The sequence below is a fragment of the Rhinolophus ferrumequinum genome (assembly GCF_004115265.2).
Source record: "Rhinolophus ferrumequinum isolate MPI-CBG mRhiFer1 chromosome 15 unlocalized genomic scaffold, mRhiFer1_v1.p scaffold_54_arrow_ctg1_1, whole genome shotgun sequence".
Lineage (NCBI taxonomy): Eukaryota > Metazoa > Chordata > Mammalia > Chiroptera > Rhinolophidae > Rhinolophus > Rhinolophus ferrumequinum.
The window spans coordinates 13,542,535-13,568,283 of NW_022680357.1; the positions used below are offsets into that span (position 1 = coordinate 13,542,535).

Sequence of the window (25,749 nt, forward strand, 5' to 3'; positions counted from 1 at the left end):
AATGGATAAATAAACTGCAGTACATTCAGATGATGGAATATTATTTGGCACTAAAAATAAATGAGTTATCGAGCCATGAAAAGACATGAGGGAAACTTAAATGCATACGAGTAAGTGAAAGAAGCAAGTCTGAAAAGGCTGCATACTGTATGATTCCAAGTAAATGACATTTTTGAATAGGTAAAACTATGGAGACAGTAAAAAGATCAGTGGTTGCCAGGGATTAGGGGGAGGGATGAATTGGAAGAACAAAGATTTTTAGGGCAGTGAAATTACTCCGTACGACGCCATAATTGTCATTATACATTTGTTCAAACCCATAGAATGTGCAACACCCAGAGTGGGCTTTGGGTGGTAATGATTTGTCAGTGTAGGTTCATCTGTTGTGACAAATGTCCCACTCTGGTGGGGAATGCTGACAATGGGGGAAGGCTGTGCTTGTGTATGAGGGAAACAGGGCAGATAGGGGAAATCTCTGTACTTGCCTTTCAATTTTGCTGTGAACCTAAAACTGCTCTAAAAAATAAGGCCTATGTTTTTAAAAAAGGTAGTTTTACCTCTCTTTCATTTTTTAAAAAATTGATGAAGACCACACAATCTTTGCAGAAGTTATTACGAAAATCAAATACCAAGGGCTGGGAAGATTGTCCTAAATGCCTTTAAAGGTATATTCTCACAGATGTTAATCCTTTGTGTACACTTGGCTTTAGGTTAAAAGAATACATCAGATTTTACATAATCATACAGGCATGTGAATCGTATACAAATGTGTTCTTGCACATAATTATAAAGCTATTAGTTTATTCTATGCAAACATATATGCTAAGCTTAAATTTATCATCTTCAAAAGCCACCTCTGTTCCTGCTATGAGTTTTTAGATCACCCAAGTTTTAAATTTCCGCTTTTCCCTAATCCCTCTTCAGTTCCAGTTCCCATCCTGTTTTTTTGTGTGTGTGTCAATCCAAGTTTTCTCCTAAAACTTCTCTTGCATTTCTGGAAGATAACTTCTCCCAACAACCCCATGAAAACCACCAATAATGATGTACTAATTTCATTTGTGACTTTATGGAAATACTTTGATGGGTCCTCTGTATTTATATTTGTCTTTTATTTCCTTTTTTTTTTTTTAAGTGTCTCAGCCCATGTACCTTTTTAAACTATTTTATTACAAATTAATTGACACTGTTCAAAAATCCTGAGTATAGAAATTTCCAGAGCAGATTTTCTCAGCCCAAGATCCTTCTTTGTGGATAATCATAAAAATGGCAGTATTTTGAAAATACGTGTTTTGCTTTTTTCCAAATGTAGAAATGTAATACTAAACATGCTTTTTGAACCACATGTGGCCCCATAGATTATGATACTGTCCCCCCAGAGAATGACACCACCAGCCCCCACCATTGGCAATGCATGAAGAGTGATTGTTCCCAGGGTGAAAGGGCTGATGCCAAGTGCACATATGTCAGGAAACGTTCCCCCTTCCTCCATCTTCCTCTATACTCTCCAACACGAGGCTACTGAAGACCCCGCCAGAAGCCCTGGAGAGCCACCTCTCATCATTCTTCTGGGTCTGGTGTCCATCTTTGATGACAGAACATTCATACGAACAGCCTTTACACAAAGGTGAGTTGCTTAATGTTTGGGTATTTTTATTGAGTGTACATCAAAGGTATAAAAGTTGCCCAGGTACAAACAAGTTACAGAATAATGCACACAAAATTGTCTGGACATGGGACAATTCTGTTTCACTTCTAGTTTGATGATTTTATGTCAGTGTCCAAAGTGCTAAACTCCAGGATTTTTTTCTTAATCTAGTTCTGCATGATTGCAATTCCTGAGGTAAACTTAGCGTCCACTGCCAACATCTCTGGATATAAACCAAGTCCTCTCAGAAGAATTTAGATATTTATATTCCCATATACAATAGAATTCATAATTATAATCAGATACTACAGATTTCATTTTTTAAAACTGGAAATGAGCCCTTATAAAAATTTCTGCCTCTATATATGTCCTTTTAGCCTCTCAAAAGCCTTTTACTTATAAAGTATGGTTTAGAGGGATTTCTTCAATAACTTTCTGTATTCAGATAAAAATTATTGGTTAATCTGTATGGACTAAACACTGACTCGCATCAGAGACAAAATCAAAAGTTTCAATAATTTCCAAAAGTAGCACAGAATCAATACCCTGAAGTGAACGGTGATTTTGCCAATTACAGCCCTTATCACTTTCCCTGTGGAAAACGTTTGAGCTCATTGTCATGGTACAGGCACCCATGCAGTTTGGTTCTGAATATACCTCACGGCTTTTGCTAGTCAGTCACTGTCCACTGTCATAGTCAGTTTTCAGGGAAATCAGTTTAGAGACGCCACATTATACAAATGTCTCAGTACATATCAAAGAAGCATTTTAGAGATAGCACTAGAAGAGCTCTTACTGTTTGTCCATCCCAAGAATAAAAATTGCCATTTAGTATGACTTTTGGAGCCCAAATAAGTAGAGATTGGTCCTTTCACAGCCCGTCTTGCACAAGTGCAGGGCACATGGAAGTTAAACAATGCCATCTTTTACAAGGTACTTTCTGGTATTTCTCCTAAAGCCTGTCTCTTCATGCTGATTCCACATTCTTCATGTAATAAAATAAACTCATTGTTTCACTTACAGCAAAATTAAAAGAAGTGGTTCCCCCCTCTACCGTTTAATTAAATCTTCCAGTAGGAGCCAAAATGGTTTAAGTACATTGTTAAAAGTACATTGTTACCTAGTTTAAAAGTTCAACTTCAGATAGTAATTCAGATATTTAAATCTAATTATAAATGGTTATATGAAAAATAGCTAATCAAAAAAAAATCAAACTTTATAGAAATTATATCTTTTTCTGGCTTCGGTGTTCTTTTATATTATTTAAAACAAGAATGAATTTTCCTACAAACCCACCTAATTCCAGCCTGAAGAAAATTACTGTGCCATATTAAAGAGCAGAACATATGGATGTGAAGAACTGATTTTTTTGTTTTTAAAGAATGTACAGGGTACTAAAAAGCCTTCCATTTCTCAAAAGTTTAAGGATCTTTAAAACACTTACTACAAACAGTATTTCCTTTCAAGTCAAGTCCAATAAGCTAAATAAGAGTTAGCTTTTATTCACAAATGCAGTAAAACATGAGGGACTAAATGTTTTTCAGAAACTCGTATTTCTACAAAGTACAAATATTGGTGATGCATTTTGGTAACATTGGGAACATATATAAGTTATGTAATACATACAATTTTAAGATAAAAGATGCCCCAAATGGAAATGTCATCTCTTCACAGCTTGAGAAATAGGAAGATCTTTAATATTAGTATTTTTCCCCTTCTCCTTTCTTGCGTGGTTATCTGAAATTAACAGAAACGAATATCAATACTTATCCCAAGTTAAAATAGGCAGTAGCCAGACACAGCTACATATATTTCAGGAGGTTACAAATTTAATATTGTATGAGTTCTCTAGATGGCTTAGGACAATGGAAAAAACTCACTACTTTTTATTTTATTTTTTTTAAACAAAGTTTTATTACACAAAGGTTGTCACATAATTGGATATTTTTCTACTTTGTACACAATTATTCTTACTCTCCACAGACAGGCTGCTTCTTAACTTCTCATCGGGTGATGGCAAGCACTAAAATCCTGATTTTTAACAGAATAGTAGTAAAAATGCCTCAGTGATTTAAGTTGAAAGCAGTACATTGGTACATGGCTCTTGCACTTATGTCATCAGAAATGTACAAATGTCTTTTTATTCAAAAATACAAAATAAATTATCTGTAGGCATGGACAATGACAGCAGTAAACCATTGTGTGTTGTCAACTGATATCAGTAACTGATGGTTATAGTGATTTTCCTTTTCTCCAGTCATTTCCTTCAGCTGACTTCTCTGAAGTTACAGGAGCTCTGCCTTGAAGCTTCCTCTCCCAGTTCCCATTAATAATGGTCAAGGACAATTCTAGAAATTAGAACACGCCACCTCCCATACCGCCTCCCGTTCCGCCCATTGCGGGGTCTTTCTCTTCTTTAGGAATTTCTGTGACTACAACTTCTGCTGTAGTTAACAGAGAGGCCACTCCAGCAGCATCCAATAAAGCAGCAGTTCTCACAACCTTAGTTAGATCAGTGATTCCTTTTACCACCAGATTCACAAAATCTCCAAGCATAGCGTCATAACCAACTGCTGAGGAACTTTGCATAATTTTCTCAACTACCAATGATCCCTCGATGCCTGCATTCTTAGCAAGGGTCATTGCAGGAATTTTACGTGGTTTTTTTTAACAATTTCTATACCAATTTTTTGACTTCATTAGCTGGAGTTAATGAGCCCAAAGCTGGAATGCACGACCCCTTTCCAGAACAATGCCTTCCTCAACAGCAGCTTGTATGGCAATGAGGGCATCTGTGACTCTATCTTTCTTTTCATTCACTTCAACATCACTAGTCCCACCAACCTTCAGCACAACTACTCCATCTGAGAGTTTTGCCAGACGTTCATTTAGTTTTTCCTTTTCATATTCACTAGTTGTGATATCTAACTGCTCACCGATTTCTTGAATACGGTTTTCAATCTGAGCCTTGTCACCTTTTCCTTTCAAGAGCATAGCATCATCTTTCGTCACAATGACCTCTCCAACTTTCCCTAAGTCACGAGGCTGAACATCTTCAAGATTTAGAGTCAATCCTTCCTCTCCAAACACTGCACCACCAGTAGCAATAGCCATGTCTTTAAGCTGGTTCTTTCTATTGTCACCCAAACCTGGAGCTTTGACTGCTACAACCTGAAGACCAACTTTTAGCCTGTTCAAAATGAGTGTACTTAGAGCTTCTCCATCAACATCTTCAGCAATTATGACCAAGGGCTTACGGTGAGCACTGGCAATTTCAAGAGCAGGTACAATGGACTGGACACTAGAAATTTTCTTTTCACTCAATAGAACATAGGCATCTTGGAATTCACACTGCTGACCTTTCATTGTATTAATAAAGTATGGAGAATATAACCTCGATCAAACTTCATGCCTTCAATAATTTCTAATTCATCATTCAGTGTTTTTCCATCCTTTACTGTGATGACACCCTTTCTTCCAACCTATTTCGTTGCATCAGAAATGACAGTGCCAATTTCTTTGTCTCCATTTGCAGAAATCGTAGCAACCTGAGCGATTTCTTCAGGGGTTGTCCCCGGTTTAGACTGCTTCTTAAGTTCAGCAATTACAGCATCAACAGCTAACATCACACCTCTCCTGATTTCCACTGGATTAGCACCTTTACTCATCTTCTCAAAGCTTTCCTTGGCAATAGAGCGTGCCAGTCCAGTAGCAGTTGTGGTGCCATCCCCAGCCTCTTCATTTGTATTATTGGCAACATCCTGAACAAGTTTAGCGCCAATATTTTTATATTTATCTTTTAAGTCAATCGACTTTGCAACGGTCACACCATCTTTTGTAACTTTGGGACTCCCCCAACTCTGTTCAATAATCACTGGTCTTCCCTTTGGCCCCAGAGTAACGGCTACAGCATCAGCTAAAAGGTCCACACCTTGAAGCATTAAGGCTCGGGCATCTGCACCAAACTTTACATCTTTGGCATACGCCCGAGTGAGACGAGGTGCCAGTGCCATGGACACTGGCCTAATCTGGCGAAGGACTTCGTGTAATCCAAGCATTTCTGAGGGGCAGCAGCACGGCGTGCGAGCGGCAAGGAAAGCCGTAGGCGGCGAGTGAGGGACAGAGTACAAGGCACAAACTCACTACTTTTTAAACACTACTGAAGACAAATGTTTAGTACTAGACTAATTATTCACACACAAAAATATTTTTTTTTAAGTGAATAGAGTACCCTCTGGGGTAAACCCAGCGGTAAGTACCTACAAACTTCTTTTATGTAATTCATAATTCGCAAGAAAGGACAGGGTGTTCCGTTAGCATTTTGATGGATGCCAAAGCTCTTCAATCAAAAACACCAAAACAAAACAAAAACAAAAGAAACCCTACCTTTGTTCAAATAGAAATGCCACCCCACAGCACCCTCTTGTGGCAAGAAACAAACTCACACCGTTTACATCTTCCTACTAAAATCAGAAAACTTACCCAATCTCTGAAAAGGGAACTAGGGAAACCCCATATTCTTTAAATGGAAAAGTGTACAGAAATGGCAATCAAAAGTGCTGATGCTGCTAAAAATGAGCAACTACAGCTTTCGATGAGTCACTTAACCTTTTAGTCTTGGTTTGTTCAGCTGTAAAGTAGCTGGGAATGATTTCTAGTGTTCCATCCAGCTCAGAATTCTACGCTATATAGAAAGATAACTCCTTGCGAAGTCAGAAATAACCTCCAAAAGGTTACCCTGCTTCATATTTAGTTTTCAGATCTTAAGAGATACAGCAGGGGCAGCCGGATGGCTCAGTTGGTTAGAGCACGAGCTCTCAACAAGATTGCCAGTTCAATTGCCTGCATGGGATGGTGGGCTGCGCCCCCTGTAACTAAGATTGAAAATGGCAACTGGACTTGCAGCTGAGCTGCGCCCTCCGCAACTAGATTGAAGGACAACGACTTGGAGCTGACGGGACCTGGAGAAACACACTGTTCCCCAATAAAATTAAAAAAAAAAATACAGCAAATATTTAACATAATCAATATTTCTCTAGCAGCTGCCTGAGCCCCACCTGACTGTACTTCTTAAAGAGAGAGATCAACTCTCTCCATAGCTGGACACACTGAGCTCTAAACCATTCAGTTCAGATGATCAAAGTGAGGTCCTATTGCTGATGTAATCAAAACAACTGAAAGCTCACTGAAAGAGTACGCATTCTGAAAGAAATATGCGCTAGTCTCCCAAGGTTTTTATATTTGTAGAGACCTACCACCCTACCACAAAAGGTATCCTGAAAATGTAATGCATACATAAACCTGTGACTTCTCTATCTGTATTCAGTAATCTTGCATTTTTTCAGTCTTCGAGGGGAAAAAAAATTACTTGATTTGAAAAAAAATAACAAAAAAACCCCATCATTTATTCAGTAGGCTAAGGACTAAGCTACTCCAGAAAGCACAAACAACCTCGTCTCAAATTTATATAAAAATCAGGTTTTTCAATACTTCTGTATAGAAATGACATCTAAAAATTTTGTCCAGTCATCCACCCGCCTCCCCCCAAGATTCTCTTTCCAAAAAGCATTTTGTTTTTTGGAGAAGTTACACAGGCTAAAACTATATTAGACATAAAGTGGACTTATAGTATGACTCAAAAGCTCAGGAAAAACGACTCGACAGATAAAAATATATAGGAAGAAAATATACTTGCTGACAGCTAACTGATAAATCTCAGCAAACTCATACCCGTTTGCTTTCTTCCACTAGGTTGTCCACCCAGATTTGACTTTGGAGGCTGAAGTGAAGATCCTTTCAGAAATGTATTTTGGATGCCATCGTTAGTTCCATGCAAGAAATGAGCTAAAATCCCATATAAAAGAGGTCTATGGCAAAAGAAAACCAAAATCAATTAAATTTGCATAAACAGGAAAAGCTTAAAACATCCACTTTTTACAAGGTAGCCTCTGACCCCAAAATAGCCAAGTAATTCCCTAGACTTAAAAAAAACAAATGTTGCATGGTTTTATCCAAATTGCAAACGGTTCATGCTTTTTTAAATTTAAGAGCACCATTTAATTCTAAAGACAATTTTAAAATCCAGAGAAAACATGTTAACAACTTAAACCTCATCTAAACTGAAATACAATTTCAATCAATGCACATGAATTCAGCTTTTAAACTCCTAAGTCAAGTATAAAATTTCCCAGCACCTAACGTAAGGGTGAAATTCAGGGAACCAATAACGCAGCTAAACTTACTAGTTTGCAGTTGTGACTCACCACATTGCTCGCTAGCTAGCCACCTGGAATTAGAATTCGTTTGTTTGCAGTTAGCGCCATCGTGATATTCAGCTGTTTTCTCTTTGTTTCTCCCTCACTGATAACTGAAGAACTGTTCCCTTTCTCAAGTAAACCCATACCTCGTTAATTAACAACATCCTAACCTGGGAAAGAGCAATTTCTTCTTAATCCTCAAGTGCCCGGACACTGGAATCCAATTTACAACTTCTGGCAGTTTTTACTGGTGATGCATTCAAGTCCCAGGCCTGGCGGGCCGAGGCCGAGTCTGGAGTCTGGACATAACATCATCTTCAAACAGACCAGACCCCAGGAAGGATGTCAGCCCCCAAACCTACCTGACTGACTCCCCCTTTCCTATATAAGAAAAAGCTAAGCTGAAGTTAGTTCAGCTGTCTATCAGAGTGTCCTGGCAAAGGAGTCTGCCAGTGTTTCTTTCTCTTACCTCTCTGTCTCAGCAGCTGTCCACTCTCAGATGCTGGACTCTGTCCCAGGGACATCACTCCCGCCCCCGCCAGTGTTTCTCTCCTTACTACCTGAGGCAGCCATCATTATTGGACATTGCCACGGGCATTTTCTCTCTTCCTACCTTTAATAAACCCTTTCTTCATTCTCCTACTTTACAGTCTTGTGTGAATGCTTCCACCTTTTGTGAATGACCAGGGGTTAATTCCACACCACGACACCTAACACTGAGATACAACAGGTATGCAATAAACACTATCGGATTAATAAATCCTCGCCCAGGGAAGGTCTTATGTCCCAAGAGCCACACTGCCTGGGTTCAAACCCTGGCTTTGCCACTTGACCTGAGCAAGATTCTTAATGCCCCAGCCTCATAAATGTTTCTTCCTATAAATGAGGGTAAATGTAGTCCACACCTCATAGGGTAACGGACTAAAGGAGCTCATAAAAGTCCAGTGTTTAGAACTGTACCTAATATATATTAAATGGTACATAAATGTTAGCTATATAGAAGTTGGGTACGAACTTCTGTACCATGTTTCCCCGAAAATAAGACCTAGCTGTACAGTCAGCTCTAATACGTCTTTTGGAGCAAAAATTAATATAAGACCCGGTCTTAAAAATTAATATAAGATCGGATTTTATATATTATTCCATATAATATTATTCTTATAGTAAAAGACCGGGTCTCATGTTGAGGTGAAGGAAGAAGTTAAATGTGAGGAAGAAAACAGTTGATAGAACAAATGCGTCAGAAGAAAAAAAGGATGAATCAAGAAGCCTCTGAGGCTGAGCCTCTTTCTCCCTTAGAAAGAAGTGGATGCTCGGTTCTCCGAAACCAGGGGAATTCTAGCCCCAGAGAGCAGAGGCCTCGTCTGACTCGTTCATTGCTATACACCTGGGATCTGGTGGCGTGCTATACATACACTAGACCCAAATAAATACCTGCTGCATTAAAATGAAATAAAACCACCACTATGAGACTGTGATTCTAATACAACAGTATCTAAAAGGTTAATTTAAAAATAACTTCTTACATTGTATTATCCTTCGATTCTTCAAATGCATTTAGTTCACGGATGAGAAATTGTCTGTCCAATGGAACTACAGGTTGACCAGATTCTGAGGGGGGAAAAAAAAATCATGAAAACACATTTATGATTTTATTAATCTAAAAAGCAAATACGATTTTGATAAGAACCACTCTTATCAGGTATGCTCATTTTTCAGATTTTGGAAGAATGATGATAGCAGATCCAACTTATAATTTTATGACTTTCCAAATACTTATTTGTTAAATGTTTAACAATACAGTTTAACATAAAGTCACTTTTTTAAAATCTAATTTTTGGGTGGGCAAATCTGTTTCTGGATTTAAACTACAATACTAGACTGCAGGAGTCTGTTTCTGAGGAGCCCGTGAATTAGACACATGACAATACCAAGATCCATTTGGTGGCAGTAATTCTAAAAGTAAAATGTTGAAATGTTGGCAAGGATGGAGGGCAAATGGAACGCTTATACTTTGCTGGTGGGACAGCAAAATGGTACAGCCACTTAGAAAAACAGTTGAGCAGTTTCCTGTCAAGTATGCACTTGCCACACACAACCCAGCAATCCCACTCTTAGCTCTTTACCAAGAGGAATTAAAACTTATGTTCGCACAAAAACTTTACGTGAATGCTTTTGGCAGCTTGATTCGTAAATGCAAAACACCAGAAACAACTCAAATGTCCATCAACTGATAATAGATAAATCGACACAGCCCTACAATGGAGTGCTGTTCAGGAGAGAAAGAAACCAGCACACCCCTACAATATTATAAGCCTCATGAGAACTTGTTCAAGCTATGGAAAGAGCCCATGAGATTATTATGTTCCAGCCACTGAGATGACAGTTTCATAATGAAATTAGATTTCTAGGCTAAAGACTTTCTTAGAATTGACGGAAGGGAAGCAGATTTTGTCTCGGGTGACAAACAATAACCTCTTACCTGATATGAGGACAGACGCTGTATACTTATATTTGTTGAACTCTAAATACTCCCGAATTAATTCATTAATGAGAAGGTTTTCATGAGACAATGGTGGTCGTGGTTCACTTTCATCATCTAGGGCTTTGAAAACTTCAGCTCGAATCCTTGCTTTTAAATGCCCTAATACTCCCCTTTTTTCCAAGGTGTCCTTTAAAACTGTTAAATATAAAACATTAAGGCTTCAATTACAGAATACGTTTTGTCGTTTTCAGGCATAGTTTAAAGTAAAATGTTGAAAAGGTACATGGCCTAACAGCAGCTTTCAATCTACACAATGATCACATTAGCTACCACAAGCCATGCTTGTAACAAAAATAAAGTTCCCAAGTTGCAGTGATTTACTATTTTAATATATTTAAGCAAATTCAAGTTTATCCTTCAACATCACTGTCACTGTCAGAGGTTACAGTCTGATACACATTCCTCAGTGAGGAAAAAAGGGGGATAGAACTACAGTCAGCATATATTCCCCATGCTGTACGTTACATCCCCACGACTTACTTGTTTTATACCTGGAAATTTGAACCTCTTATTCCCCTTCGCCTTTTCCCCCCTTTTAAAATTTTTCAATTACAGTCGGCATTCAAAATTATTTTATATTAATTTCAGGTGTACAGTGGTTAGACATTTGCATAATTTAAGAAATGATCCCCCTGACTAGTCTAATACCCACCTGGCACTATACATACTTACTACCGTATTATTGACTATATTCCCTGTGCTTTACATCCCCATGACTATTCTGTAACTATCGGTTTGTACTTCTTACTCCCTTCGCCTTTTATACCCTGACCCCCAACCCCTCCCATCTATCACCCCAACAAATCTAGTACCCATTTGTCACCATACGTAGTTATTACAATATTACTATATTCCTTATGCTCTACCCTACATCCCCATGACAACGGTATAACAACCAATTTGTACTTCCACAAATGCCAGGACACCCCAAGGCCTGCTGCCACCTGCCAGCTCCCATAAGGTTCAGCCCCTGATAAGGCCTCCTGTGGTATGCAAATTGGATGAGGCATGGTCTCAGGGAGTCACTACAGTAGGAAGAGTTATGGTCACCAGGTTAATGTAAATTCTGGTTTGGTGCCATTGCTGAGCCTGGAACTGCTCAGCAAAAGTCTCCGTGCAGAGCACACGGATGCCAGTCTGAAGCCAGTCCCCCACCTGGGGTTTATCGGAGTCTGATAGTTTTCCGAGACAGAGCAATGCTAGCAGGGCTGGCTGCTCATGAGAAAGGGCCTCCCGGCACTGGGGGAGTTGGGTGGGGTGGGGTCCCAGCTGAGCCAACAGGGCGGGGCAGCGGAGCTCACCTGACCAATCAGATTCAGTTTAGGCCGTAAGCGTAGGGGGCGGGCTCAACACAGGGAAGATGGCGCCAGAAGGCCAGCGGCTGCACTGGAGGAAGATCTCCTCACAGAGAAAATGTCGACTGTCCTCCGGCCCTCATACCGAAGCCACACAACTCAGTCTGCCCCACGTATGTCTCTGACACCCCACTAATTACTGTTCCTCCGCTGGAGACCAAGGTGAGTGCCTGGGAGCGAGAGAGTCTGTGCACGAGCCGTTTAAGAGGACGCCTGGGTTTCCCGCTGCCTCCTGTCCCACCCAGATGGTTGGAATCCCCAGTTTTTCAAAGCCAGATGTTGTGGAGGGTCCTCTTCCTGACACCAGTACTCTGGGCTGGGGAGGCTGGTCTGGGGCTAGGGTCCCTCGCTCCTATGGGGGGAACCTCCAGGGCCGAGATATCCTTCCCAGTTCTCAACCGCCAGGCAGAGGTTTGGGGTTAGCCAGTTCCACGTCTCTGACCCTCCTACCTCACTCGATTCGGCTTCTTCTTTATATACTTAGTTATACAACTTCTGCTCAGCCCGATTTCAGATGGTTCCTCTGGCTGATTGTTCTATAATTTTGTTGTAATTTTAATTTGTTCACGGAAGGAAGTAGGCACAGTGTTTATCTACTCAGCCATCTTGGATCTCCCTCCTGACCTAACTTCTTCTTGATGAGCAAGGGTCTTTATTACCAGTATCAATAGTTGTGATAATGAGATTTAGCAATAAATACTAGTATGGATAGTAACGGCGTAGGGCTGAATTGGCACCATCCCTTGCAGTGGTCTGGAACCTTCTTTTTTCAAATTGTCCCTAATGGCTAAATAACAACGCCAGAGAATCAACACATCTCACCCACAGTGCCTAGAACACAGGAAGAGCTCAATAAACGCCACCTAAGAGCATTATAATACAGTGTTGTATACTATTAGATGTAATAAATACAGTTTAATACTGTACTGAGCCCTGTCAAAGGCACCAAATAAGTACACCACAATAATGAAAATTCATAAAGGGAGCCCAGGAACATAAATATTGTTTAAGCTTTATAAACAATAAAAACCTGGGTCTTATGATTAAAGAGATAAAATCTAGACTAGACTTTAAACTTTCTTGCCCCTTACTTTTAAATCATGCCCTCAAACTTTTTGCAGGTATGGAAGCACGTATAGCTCTCACCCAATCAGGCCCACAAAAGGAAGGCACAGCCTTATCGTATTCTTGGGATTATAACCAAACCCGTTTTCTAATTCGATCTTTGGAAATTAGACGGAGAGAGTTTTTTCCCACTGGCAAGGCTCCTGTCCCAATTACTCTGTTTGTACACAGCACAGACTCAAACTCAGCAGAGAAATGAGAATTAATGAAGCTGGGGTTGGGAAACCTTGCTTATTTCATCACCACCTCAGTGGTGGGTCCGCTACTCATGCCTCAGTTGCCTTCTCCAATATGAGTTCTTACCTCCCAGAGGCAGAACCAAGTGGGTGGAAAAATGTGAAAGAGCTTTAAAAAAGGTCAAAGCTCATAAAACATTGGCTGGCAAACACATTTTGATTGGGTTTCTCGAACACAAAGCACACTCATAACTGTTAAATGCAGAAAAAAACACAAAGGGCTCCCTACATCTGTGTAGGACACCCCTAATTCTAGAAGAACCCAGTTCTTCTAGGGTTCCAGATCATTCCGCCCTTCCCTTTATGATCATGCTTAAAACACTGTGTCATGACAACTTGTTCAGAAAGAGGTTCTTAACCTGGCTTATATGCCTAAGTAGCTAAGCCCTCTGAAGTTGTATGTAATACTATGTTTGACATGGGCTTCCTGGGAAGAACAGTCAACGATTGATGTGAAGTCTGTTCTTAGGGATAAAGGCATGCCTTCTTTATGATTCTTCACCAGCCCAGTGCCACAAATACACACTCATACCAATGGTGACTGAGTCATCTCAAAGGGATTCCACCCCTCCCTGCCAAATCTCTAAGAATTACTGACTTAGGCCCCAGGTCAGTAACCGGGCAGCAGGTATCACTCAGTGATTAAGACCTGGAGTTCTGGTGCAGCACATCTAGTTCTCACACTCTGCCTCTTTCTGACTCAGTTACTTTGGGCGAGCGATTTCACGTCTCAGCCCTTCAATTTCCTAATCAATGAAATGGGCATAGGGTTGTTACATAGAATCAAGTGGATACCAGCGGGGGCTGGGCAGTGCGGACACACGAGGCTCAATCACGGATAACTAACTATTATTACTATCTGTCTGGACATCTACGTCAAAACCAGCGGTGCACAAAGTTCTCAGCTTCAGGACTCACACGTTTGTGAAACTTCTCTGAAAAAGACAGGAGAATGGCCAGGCCAGGCAACTCTCTACCTCCGGTTTTTCCCGATGGGAACTCGGGACCTACTTGTCAGGTTGTAAGGATGCAGTGAGACAACCACGCAAATGGTTTAGGATCGCGCCCGACACCAACGGTGATTGTGGGTGGTGGAAACAGCGGCCCCGAGTGAAAGGTCCAGCCCAAGGCCTCGGCTCCAGGTGGGGTCCCGAGAAATGCTCCCGAGACCCGCGGTGCAGGACTGAAGACCTCTCAGGTACCCGCCGCTCCTGTGACTCCTCCAGCTCAGAGTCGGTTTAAAAACTGCCCCTGTGCCACCCCTTCCTTCAGGGCCTTGGCTCAGTGGCAGCCACGCCACCCGGAAGCTCCGCAGGCCCTGACGCTGCAGAGCGACCCCCCCCGAAAGGCTGACTCGTATTCCACGTGCTCTCCTTTCGTCCCAACCTTTTCACGGGCTGCAGGCCAGACGCAGATGAACCGGCAAGCCTCCCACTCTCACTCACCAGCCTTCAGCTCGGTGACAGTCGCCATTTTCAACGGCCGCCAGGGGCGCGCCACGGCTGTGCGCACGCGCAGCCCCGTCCTGCTCCGCGGCGTGGTCTGCAGCCAATAGGCGCACCGCTCCCCCTTCCCCGCCCCTCCCCCTTCTCTTTCTCCCCCTCCCCCTTCTCCCCTCCCCCTCCCCCTCTCCCCTCCCTGTCCCCCCTCCCTCACCCCTGCGGTTTACACCCTCCGAGGTTGGCTGGGTGGTGACTGTCCCGAGAAGCCACCACCGACCAACCCAATCAGCGAGCAGCGCTCCAGGCTGGCCCTGCTCAGGGAGGAGGGAGGGGGAGTGGGGACTGAGGCAGGTCTGAGCCCTTACCTGTGGGCGCTGCTGGCACTTTAGCCCACGAATCCTTTCCTGGTCTATGCACTGCTCACCCCTGCACTTTCCAGTACTAATTGTTAATAATTCCCACGTATAAAGCCTGTGGTTCTCAAACTTGAGCATGCATCCGAAGCATCTGGAAGACTTAGGAAAACAGTTTACTGGGCCCCACCGCTGAAGTTTCCGATTCAGTACATCTGGGGTGAGGTCTGCGAATGGCCGTTTCTGACAAGTTCCCAGGTGACACTGATGCCGCTGGTCCAGGCATCACCCCGTGAGAACCACTTACTGGGAGCCTGACACTGCTGAATGCTTTACACACGCTAGCTCCTTGGTGTCTCTATTATTGCTCCCATTTTACAGAGGGGAAAATTGAGACGGATGCCTGAAGAAGAAGAGACTTAACCAAGAGCACCAGCAAATGGTGGAGAGCAGATTTGAATCCCGGCCTCTTGCTCTTCAAAGTCTATCCTATTCTCTTCCTCTGACACTTAAAACTACTGGGCAGCTCACAGAAGGAGCCCAAGAGCTATTTGTGAAAATAATTGATGAATGGATAAGCTCTAGCATACCGAGGAAATGAAGAAAAAGGACCATGGGACAAATGTACCCAAAACTGAGTGTGAGGTTTTATGATGCCAGTTGGCCAACAAGGCCAGCATCTGTGATCCAGGTCCTGTAATAATGCCCTTTACACTTGACCCAATAGAAGCTTTTGAAATTTATTTCTTGGGGGATCCCAATGAACATATTTTCAATGAAATGGAATGGAACAAGTAGAAAACAAGTATTTTTTTTTGAAACTTCTGTTTCGGGTATAATGATGTGTCGTGGTTCCTGGTGTATTTCTTCAAGTGGGGAGCAATCAGAAAGTTTGAAAGCCACGGTGACCATTCACATTCCAAACTAGATTAATTTTGATCTCGTGGTACACAGATCTGTAACCTTAGAAAGGTCCTATCCTGTCACACTTCCCTATTCTGTAAAGCCCACAGTGTCTGAATTCCTGGCAAGCATCTGAAAAGATTTACAAGGATTAACTAAATTCCATAGGTGGAATGTTGGAGCTCTTCAGAGAAAAACACTCTTGAAGGTACTGAAGAGGAACTCAGAGAGAGGCAAATAAAAAATGTAATTGATTGATTAGTACTGGTAATCATACTATAACTAACAGCTATTGCCACGATGCGTGGCAGACACTGTTGCAAAAGCTTTGCTTTACATCCTCGCAACCACCCTATGAGGTAGACACTTACACAGCAATCTTCTGAAGTAAAATATTTCAACACATGTACTGAAATTAGGTAATGCCCTGTGTTGGTGAGGGTGTGAGCACACGGCCATTGCCATACCTAGGGGTAGGGGGGTAATTGGCCCCACCTTCTCAGAAGGCTGTTTGGTAATATGTAATCAACCTTTCACACCCTTTGGTCCATCAATTCTAGTTTTAAGAATGTATCTTACAGATATAGTCACACCTAATTATGAAGGCTATGTGTATGAGAATATTCATTGTAGCGCTGTTTAGAGTAGACAAAAATCTATCTACCTGCTAGAATGGCTGAAAAACCACTGACAATGAGAATACCAAATGCTGGCAAGTGCGTGTATATTGCTGATGAGAACACAAAGTACTACAGTCACTTTGGAAATCAGTTTGGCAACTGCTTGTTAAGTCAAACATACACTTACCATACAGTTCCACTCCTAAGTGTTTACCCAAAACAAGTAAAAACTTATGTCCATATAAAAAGGCTGTGTGCAATAATAGCATATTTATTCATAATTGCCCCAAATGGAAATGACCCATTGTCTTCCGACTGGTAAACGGATGTAAACTAGCTGTGGTATATCTGTATCATGGAATATCACTCAGAAATATAAAGGAACCAACCACTGATGCATGCAAAAATAAGGATGAATTGCAAATGCATTGAAAGGAACAAGACTCAAAGGCTTTCTCCTGTACGATTCCATTGATGACATTTTGGAAAAGGCAAAGTACAAGGACAGAAAGCAAATCAGCTGTTGCCAGAGGATGAATGAAGAGGGCTGACTCGGAAATTCACCAAGGGAGATCTGTGGAGTGGTGGAATGGTTCTGCATCGAGGCTCTGAATACACGATTGTATATACACGATTGTATATGTTTGCCCCAATTCGTAGAGCTGTACACTTGGAGGGGTGAACTTTTCTGCATGTATACTTCAATCAACTTGACTTTTAAAAAATTACTGGAAATACCAATATATCAGTAGGGGGACTGGTTAAGTAAATTAAAGTACAGCCATAAATGAAATAGTATGCAGTCATTCCAAAGAAGAGGGTGCTCTAAACATACGAAGTTGGACAATTAAGTTTGTGAACTCATCCTAGAAAAAGTGCTACATCCCTCACTGCTGAATATCACTACGGTCACCTTCGAAGTACTCCCCTTGGGAAGCTATGCATTGACGTCAGCACCTAGTCCACCCTTCAAAGCAATGTTGGAACTCTTTTTCTGGAATGGCCATCAGAGCTGTCGTCGTATTACCCTTGATGTCCTGAATGTCATCAAAATGTCTTCCTTTCGATATTTCCTTTATCTTCGGGTAAAGAAAGAAGTCATTGGGGGCCAGATCAGGTGAGTAGGGAGGGTGTTCCAATACAGGTATTTGTTTACTGGCTGAAAACTCCCTCACAGACAGTGCCGTGTGAGCTGGTGCATTGTCGTGATGCAAGAGCCATGAGTTGCTGGCGAAAAGTTCAGGTCGTCTAACTTTTTCACGCAGCCTTTTCAGCACTTCCAAATAGTAAACTTGGTTAACTGTCTGTCCAGTTGGTACAAGTTCATAACGAATAATCCCTCTGATCTCAAAAAATGTTAGCAAGATCGTTGCAACAAGTTTGCGAACTTAGTTGTCACACCTCATATAAATACAGACATAGATGTAATTATCAGCAAGATGCATAGATAGAAATTTTAAAAAGCACAGCCCAGTAGACATTGTGTAGTATCTCACTAATGGCTTAAAGAAAGAGGGGATACTAAGTATTTGTTTTCCTACACATGGGCTACAGGAGACAAATGGATCTTGGGCAGTTTTTTCAAGAAAGCTGGAGGAGTACCCAGATTGGCAACTATCTCTCTGAGTTTCTTTCACTCCATTCCTTTCTCCTTCCACTAAAATAAAACAAACAAACAAACAAAAAAAAACCCTCCTTATGGATTAGACGTTTGGGGGATGCAAATCAAACTGTCTTATTGGTAAGAAAATGTAATATTAACTGTAACTGGAAATCCAGATGCGAGGCCAGTTGAAAGGCTGGCTTATGCCTGTGTCCTGGCTCCTTTCCTTTATATTCTCATGGGTTGCCCCAGGGCTGTCACTAGTATATACTAACCGTAAGCAAATTAGAGAAAGGGTTCCCTTGGGCAGACAACTTCAAGAAAACATCTTCCTTGGGAAAACTCGACCACATACCGAGAAGGACTCGGGCTAAAATTCAACTACCTGCTCAGTAGGGAACATTTCATTCAGAACACAGGACAAAATTGCATGCAAGTGTCTCTCTTCTACCCTCCTCCATAGATGGACACTATTTTTTTAAGGGTTGGTGAGACGACTGAAGCTGTTCCCAGTATCACATTCAAACACGATAATGGTCAGAGGAAGAATAGAATAATTCCCAGAAACTCTCCCAGACAGCCAGGAAGAATTCCCCGAGACGCTTAGCAAAGCTCTCTTCGTGTTTCATTCTGCTGAATTGGGTCATACTTCTTTTCATTTTTCCTTTTTTCTTTTTTACTTTATTGAGGTAAAATTCACATAACATAAAAATAACCATCTTAAAGTGTACAATTCAGAGGCTTTAGCACATTCACAAGGTTGTGCAGCCATCAGCACTGTCTAATTCCAGAACATTTCCATCTCCCCAAAAAGAAATTGTACCCAGTAAGCAGCCACTCCCCATTTCCTCCTTCCTCCATCCACCAGGATCCTGACAATTACTGAACTACTCACTGTCTCTGTGGATTAGCTTCTTCTGGACATTTCGTGTAAATGGATTCATACAATATGAGGCCTTTTAGGTCTGGGTTCTTTCACTTCGCATGTTTTCAAGGCTCATGCAAGTTGTAGCATGTAGCATGCCATGAGTGAATAAATAAATAAATTCCATTTACAATGGAATAGTATAAACTAAATTTTTAGCCAGTCATCAGTTGATGGACATTTGAGTTATTTCATCTTTTGGACTATTCTGAATAATATGGCTGTGAATATTTGTATACAAATGTTTGAACAGCTGTTTCAATTCTCACATGTAATATAACTAGGCGTGGAATTGCTGGGTCATATGGGGATTCTCTGTTTACCTTTTTGAGGAGCTGTACTATTTTACATCATTATCAGTGATGTATAAAGGTCCCAATTTCTGCACGTCCTTGTCAATGCTTGTTATTTTTCCTTCTTTTTTTTTATTATAGTCATCCTAGTATGTGTGAAGTGACATCTCATCTTGTGTGTGTGTATGCGTGTGTTTTGTTCATGTATAGTTGACATACAATCTATATTAGTTTCCGGTGTACAACATAGTGATTCTACATTTATGTACCGTACAGCGTGATCACCAGGATATGTCTTTATTTGCATTTTCCTAGTGACTTATGATGTCGAGCCTCTTTTCGTATGCTTCTTGAGGAATGTGTATTCAAGTCCTTAGCCCATGTTTGAATTGAGTTCTTTGTTTTGTTTTTGTGTGTGTATTTGTTTTTGGTTGACTTGTAAAAGTTCTTTATGTATTCTGGTGATAAAGAGTAACTGGAACTTTAAGCAAATATGATCAGTGGGGAGTATCTATGGAAGGAGCTAGGGCTTATGGAAACTCACGTTGCACGTAATCTGGAGAACACTACAGGAAGAACTCTGTGTTTATAATAACGCTCTCCGGTTCTAACTTCCTTTTCCCTTCTATAAATACCCCTCCGTCTTGGCATGCAGGCAGAGTATCCATGTGGCTTGCCATGTCTGCATGCGCTGGGCTGCAATAAATTCCCCTCCGAATAAATCGTTTTTGGTGATGAAACACTGAGTTGACATCGTTTTTCAGTCAACACTGGATACTAGAATCGTATCAAATAGATGATTTGCAAATATTTTCTTCCATTCTGTGGGCAGTCTTCTCATTTTCAGGATTGTGTTCTTTGATGCAGAAATGTTTTTAATTTCGATGAAGTCCAGCTCATCTATTTTGGTGGTTGTTGCTTGGGCTTTTGGTGTCAAATTTTAAGAAACCATTGCAAATCCAAGATCATGAAGATTTGCCTCTAGGTTTTCTTCTAAGTATTTTATAGTCTTAACTTTTATATTTAGGTTATTGATCCATTTTGAGTTAATTTTTGTCTATGATGTGTGTTCAATATCCAACCTCCTTCTTTTGCATGTAAATATCCAGTTGTCCCAGGACCATTTGTTGAAGAGACTATTCTTTCCCCCGATGGATAGTATTGGCACTCCTGTCAAAAATCGATTGAACATTGATGTATGGGTTTTTTATAGAATTGCAACCCTAGTGCATTGATGTGGGTGTTTATTCTTATGCCAGTAACACAATGTTTGGTTATAGTAGCTTTGCAGTAAGTTTTACATCACGAAGTGTGAGTCTTCCAACTTTGTTCTTTTCCGAGATCGTTTTGGCTTTTCAGGGTCCCTTGTAGTACCATATAAATTTCAGTTTTGGCTTTTCCATGTCTGTGTAAAAGGACGTTGGGATTTTGATAGAGACGGCATTAAGTCTATAGATTGCTTTGTGTAGTATTGCCATCTGAACAATATTAACTCTGCCAATCTATAGACACATGATGTCTCTCTATTTATTTAGATTTTTTTAAATTTCTTTCAACAATGTCTTGTCATTTTCAGGGCCAGGTATCAGACAGCTAGGGACAGCTACGGTGCCCCAGGGCCTGCTGAAATTATTCAATCCAGTCAATCATGAGCCTGCTTCTCCTACCTCTTCCATTCCTTCCGTTTGGAACGCCAATAAAGGCTCTCACCCACAGCCCCCCCCCCTTATCCCTCTGCCTCTTTACCTCCCCCAGTGCTTCCTGTGTGAACCTCCCCCCATGGTGTTGCATGCTCTCTTCTCTTGGGGTCTGCAGGTATAATAAACTATCTTTTCAATGGCAGTCTTCTCTTGATCTGTTGGCCACACCATACCTGAAGAATAATAAAACCTGTATTTTAAACCATTCAAGTACAACGTCGAATAGAGGTAACAAAAGCAGGTGTCTTTGTCTTGTTCTTGATCTTAGGGGGAAAGCTTTAAATCTTTCACCATTGCGTATCATGTGGGTTTTTAATATATGCCCCTTATGTTGAAAAAGTTCCCTCTTAGTCCAATTTGTTGAGTATTTTTATCATGAAAGGGTGTTAGATTTCATCAGATGATTTTTTTCCCCTGCATTGAGATATTCACGCAGTCTTTTTCCCCCTTTATTCTATTAATGCAGTATATGACATGGATTGACTTTTAAAATAATGAAGCACCTTTGTATTCTGGGATAAAACTTATTTGATCTGTGTATATGTGCTGGATTCAATATGGTAGTATTTTGTTGAGAATTTTTGCATCTATATCCATAAGGGACGTTGGTCTATTGTTTTCTTTTGTGATGTCTTTGTCTGGCTGTGGTATCAGGGTAATGCTGGTCTCTTCTACGTTTGGAACAGTTTAAGAAGGATTGGTATTAATTCTTTAAATGCTTGGTGGAATTCACCAATGAAGCCATCTGGTCCTGGGCTTTTCTTTATTGGAATTTTTAAAATCATTATTACTAATTCAATTTTTTTACTAGTAGAGGTCTATTTGCATTTTCTATTCTTGACTTAGTTTGGCAGTTTGTGTGTTTCTAGGAATTTGTCCATGTCATCTAGGCTATCTAATTTGCTGGCATACAATGGTTTAGAGTATTTTTTATTTTGGTAAGGTTGGTAGTAATTTCCACACTTTGCTTCCTGACATTAGCGATTTGAGTCTTCTCTCTTTTTTTTTGGTTAGTCTTAGCTAAAAGTTTATCAATCTTGTTGATCTTTTCAAAGAATGAACCAACTTTTGGGTTTGTTGATGCTCTCTGTTGCCTTTATATTCTCTATTTTGTTCATCTTCACTCTAATCTTTATTATTTTCTTCCTTCTGTTTGCTTGGGTGTAGTTTGAGCTTCTTTTTCTAATTCCTTAAGGTGGGATATTAGGTTATTGATTTGAGATCTTTCATTTTTTTCATGTGTTTATAACTACAAATTTTCCTCTGAGCACTTCTTTTGCTATACACCATATGTTTTCGTATATTGTATTTTCATTTTCATTCATCTCGAAGTATCACCTAATTTCCCTAGTGATGCCTTTTTTCACCCATTGGTTGTTTAAAAGTATGTTGTTTAATTTGCACATATTTGTGAATTTTCCAGTTTTCTTTCTGTTTCATTTTATTTTGATTGGAAAAGATATTTTGTATGGTTTCAGTCTTTTAAAAATTTATTGAGAATTGTTTTGTGGCCTAACATATGGTCTATCCTGGAGACTGTTCCATGTACACTGGAGAAGAATGTGTATTCTGCTGCTTTTGAGTGGAGTGCCCTAAATATGTCTCTTGGGTCTAGTTGCCTTATAGTGTTGTTTAAGACTTCTTGTTTATCTTTGGTCTAGTAGTTCTCTCCGTTATTGAAAGTGTTGAAGTCTCCAACTCTTATTGTTGAACTGTGTATTTCTCCAGTTCTTTCAGTTTTTGCTTCGTGTATTTCGGGGTTCTGTTTAAGGTGCATATATGTTTATAATTGTTATTTCTTATTAATGGATCTACCTTTTTTCATTATATAATGTCCTTCTTTGGCCATGTGTATAACCATTCCAACTGTATTTTGGCTACTGCTTGCATGGAATATCTTTTTCCATCCTTTTACTTTCACCTATAGACTTTCAGTCTATTTGTGTCTCTGGATCTAAAGCGAACATGAAGTTGGTTCGTGTCATTTTATCCATTCTGTCCCTCTGACCTTTAACTGGAGAGTTTAATCCATTTACATTTAATGTGATTAGTCATAAGTAAGGACTTTTGCTATTTTGCTATTTGTTTTCTATACATCATATCTTCTTTCTTCCTCAATTCCTCCATTACTGCCTTCTTTTGTGTGAGATAGATATTTTCTAGTGTGCCGTTTTGATTCTCTTCTTATCTCTTTTACTTTATATTTTTTGCAGTTATTTTCCTAGTAGTTGCTTTGGGAATTACAATTAACATCTTAATGTACAACATCTAGTTAGAATTAGCACCAACTTAGCTTCAATAGTATGCGAAAATGTTACTTCCACCGAAGCCTCAGTTTCGTCACCTGGACAGTGAGGATCAAATCAGAGGAAGAGGAATGTCCAACACTCAGTGAAGTGTTTGGTGATCAATCAACGGCAGTTAACTGTTGTGATTGTTATTATTGGTGGGAGTGGTGGTGTTTTACAAACCCCTCAGCCACAAACGGGCAAATTATCAACCTCTCTTTGCCTCTGTTTCCTCATCTATAGAGTTGGGATTTTCTTATTCTTACAGGATTTTTGTGAAGATTAGATGAGGTAGAAAGTGTTTAGAATGCTGTCAGGTACCTAGTAAGTGTACAATGAATCTTAGTTATTACTATTATTTATTCTTGTCTTTATCGCTATGCTTCAGACAAAATGAACTGATTAGAACAGCTTGAATATGCTCCATTGTTAGCTTTCTTGTGTTTTTCAGTGCGGTGACCCTCTGCCCATGACACCACCCCCCATTTCCCTGGGTCAAAACCCCAATTGTGTCTCCTCCTGTCCCATCAGCAGTGTCCTTGGTGTGGTGGCAGTGAAGCTTTTCCTCACTCCCCCTTTGGGACTTTATTGATCTCTCTTGGAGTATTTATCTTTGGCTTTGTGTAGGAATCTGTTTGTCTCTTCTCCCCTTGAAGGAGACCCTTTCTCTAATTCGGGTGACATCGAAACCAGAGGAGACCCCATTAGATACCCGTTACACTAATGAGTCCAGAGTCATTTTTTATTTTTATGTATTTATTTATTTTTTTAAAATTTTATTGGGGAACAGTGTGTTTTTTTCCAGGACCCATCAGCTCCAAGTGAAGTCGTTGTTTTTCAATCTTAGTTGCAGGGGGCGCAGCCCACCATCCCCTGCAGGAATCCAACCCGCAACCTTGCTGTTAAGAGCGCTTTAACCAACTGAGCCATCGGCCGCCACATAGAGTCATTTTTTAGAAGGAAGTAGATAAGATTTGCGTGGAGTCGGGGAAAGCAAGTACCTGATGCCTTTGGTACCTCCCATCAGTCTGCTGCCAAGACTCAGAATCAATGCGTCGATAGGGACCAACTTCACCGGTTTAAGGAGTTGCTGGTTAGTAATCTCTTGTTCAGGGAGGGACTTCACCACACCAATGGCTTCATCATTGCCTAGTGGGGGAGGCCCTGTGGGGCTTTATCAAGGACAAAGGGAACTGAGGAGCCTCCCCTACTCGGTTAAACTGATGGGAACACATGGGCAGTTTGCTACAAAGGCGGCCAGGCACACGGGACGCGCAGGCGGGCACCTTGCCCATGGCCGGAGATGTGTGGACTCCTTTTTGAGGAGGCAGATAGAACAGTCAGAGCCTAGGTCCTCCCACTCTTCATTTGCAAACTAAAATGCTTTTAGGCATCTTCCACATTAAGTGTTTTGTGAGCTCTTGTTAATTTCAGGACTGAATGAACAATAGCTATTGTCCTTCCAGGGCCAGCTGGATGCCAGGCCCCTCCAAGCTGTTCTCCCTATAAACTTCCACCTTAGAACCACAAGAAATGGTAGGTGTCTCACCCGGCTTCACGTCTTTCTCAAAGTCACCTTCTCAGAGAGACCCTACCCCTACTTCAAATTGCAATGTGCCATCACTTCTACCCCATATTCTCAAGTTCTCAACACAGCCCTTACCCCCTTCTAACACGCTGTGTGATTTACTTATTAAGTGTGTTTGTTTCTTGTCTGACAGCCCCCCCCACAAGGAGGACATCCACAGGGTGGGGGGGGGGTCTTTGTCACGTATGCTCATTTTTGGAGCCCTAGGGTCCACAGCAGAGCCTGGACCATTAATACAATGCTATAGCTGTCACATGTCATCATTCATTTACCTGGCCTCCTGACCGACACAGGGTGTTGGCAAACATTGGCTGTTATAAACACACTGTGAGTAAGCATCCGCGGGTAAAATATCTTTGCATATTCGTACACTTACACGATAGGTTCTTCCATACAGAATTGCCAAGTCAAATGGTATGAACAGTCTAAATATTAATAGATACTGCCAACAGCTCTTCCAAAAAGACTCTCTCCATTTATACTCCCACCAATTGTGTGCGAGAGGTCTCAGTTAGGATTGGTAAAATTGGGGTGGGGTAGGGAGGATCCAGACTCCTCTAAACTGCCGAACTGCTAATATTTGCAACCGTAGAATCTTAATGTTACAGGCACATAAAAATCCATCTCATTCTGTCCAACTCCCCTCCCTAGGCAGCAATCCTCCAATTCTTTCCTTGGCAGGGGCTGGGGTCAAACACCCCATCTTTGGTTTTTAGGGTAAATCACCATTGACAGTGATCTTGTTACTTCCAGGAAGTTCACTATATCACTGGGTCAAAACTCTGCTTTCCTGCAATCTGACTCCCCATATTCTTGCTTTCAGGAGCAATACAAAACAGGGCTAATACTTTTTCCACGTGACAGCCCCTAA

At 40.9% G+C, this 25,749-nt stretch overlaps 1 protein-coding gene and 1 pseudogene across 4 annotated transcripts; both read right to left on the reverse strand.

Annotated features, from left to right (window-relative positions):
- Positions 1-1,628: 1,628 nt before the first annotated feature.
- Positions 1,629-14,678, reverse strand: CEP20 (centrosomal protein 20). 4 transcript variants are annotated; one of them, XM_033101897.1, is made up of 5 exons: positions 14,609-14,678; positions 10,385-10,582; positions 9,429-9,513; positions 7,376-7,512; positions 1,629-3,382 (listed from the first exon to the last, which is right to left on the reverse strand). In XM_033101897.1, the coding sequence occupies exons 1-5, from the start codon at positions 14,634-14,636 to the stop codon at positions 3,306-3,308; spliced, it is 525 nt and encodes a 174-aa protein (XP_032957788.1). In that variant the 5' UTR covers positions 14,637-14,678; the 3' UTR covers positions 1,629-3,305. The 4 variants fall into 4 exon arrangements, 3 of the variants coding, with proteins under 3 accessions (XP_032957788.1, XP_032957789.1, XP_032957790.1); XR_004422552.1 differs by lacking the exon at positions 1,629-3,382 and adding an exon at positions 8,073-8,201; XM_033101898.1 differs by lacking the exons at positions 1,629-3,382; positions 7,376-7,512 and adding an exon at positions 7,531-7,931.
- LOC117019768 (60 kDa heat shock protein, mitochondrial-like) lies at positions 3,545-6,495 on the reverse strand (annotated as a pseudogene).
- Positions 14,679-25,749: the final 11,071 nt, after the last annotated feature.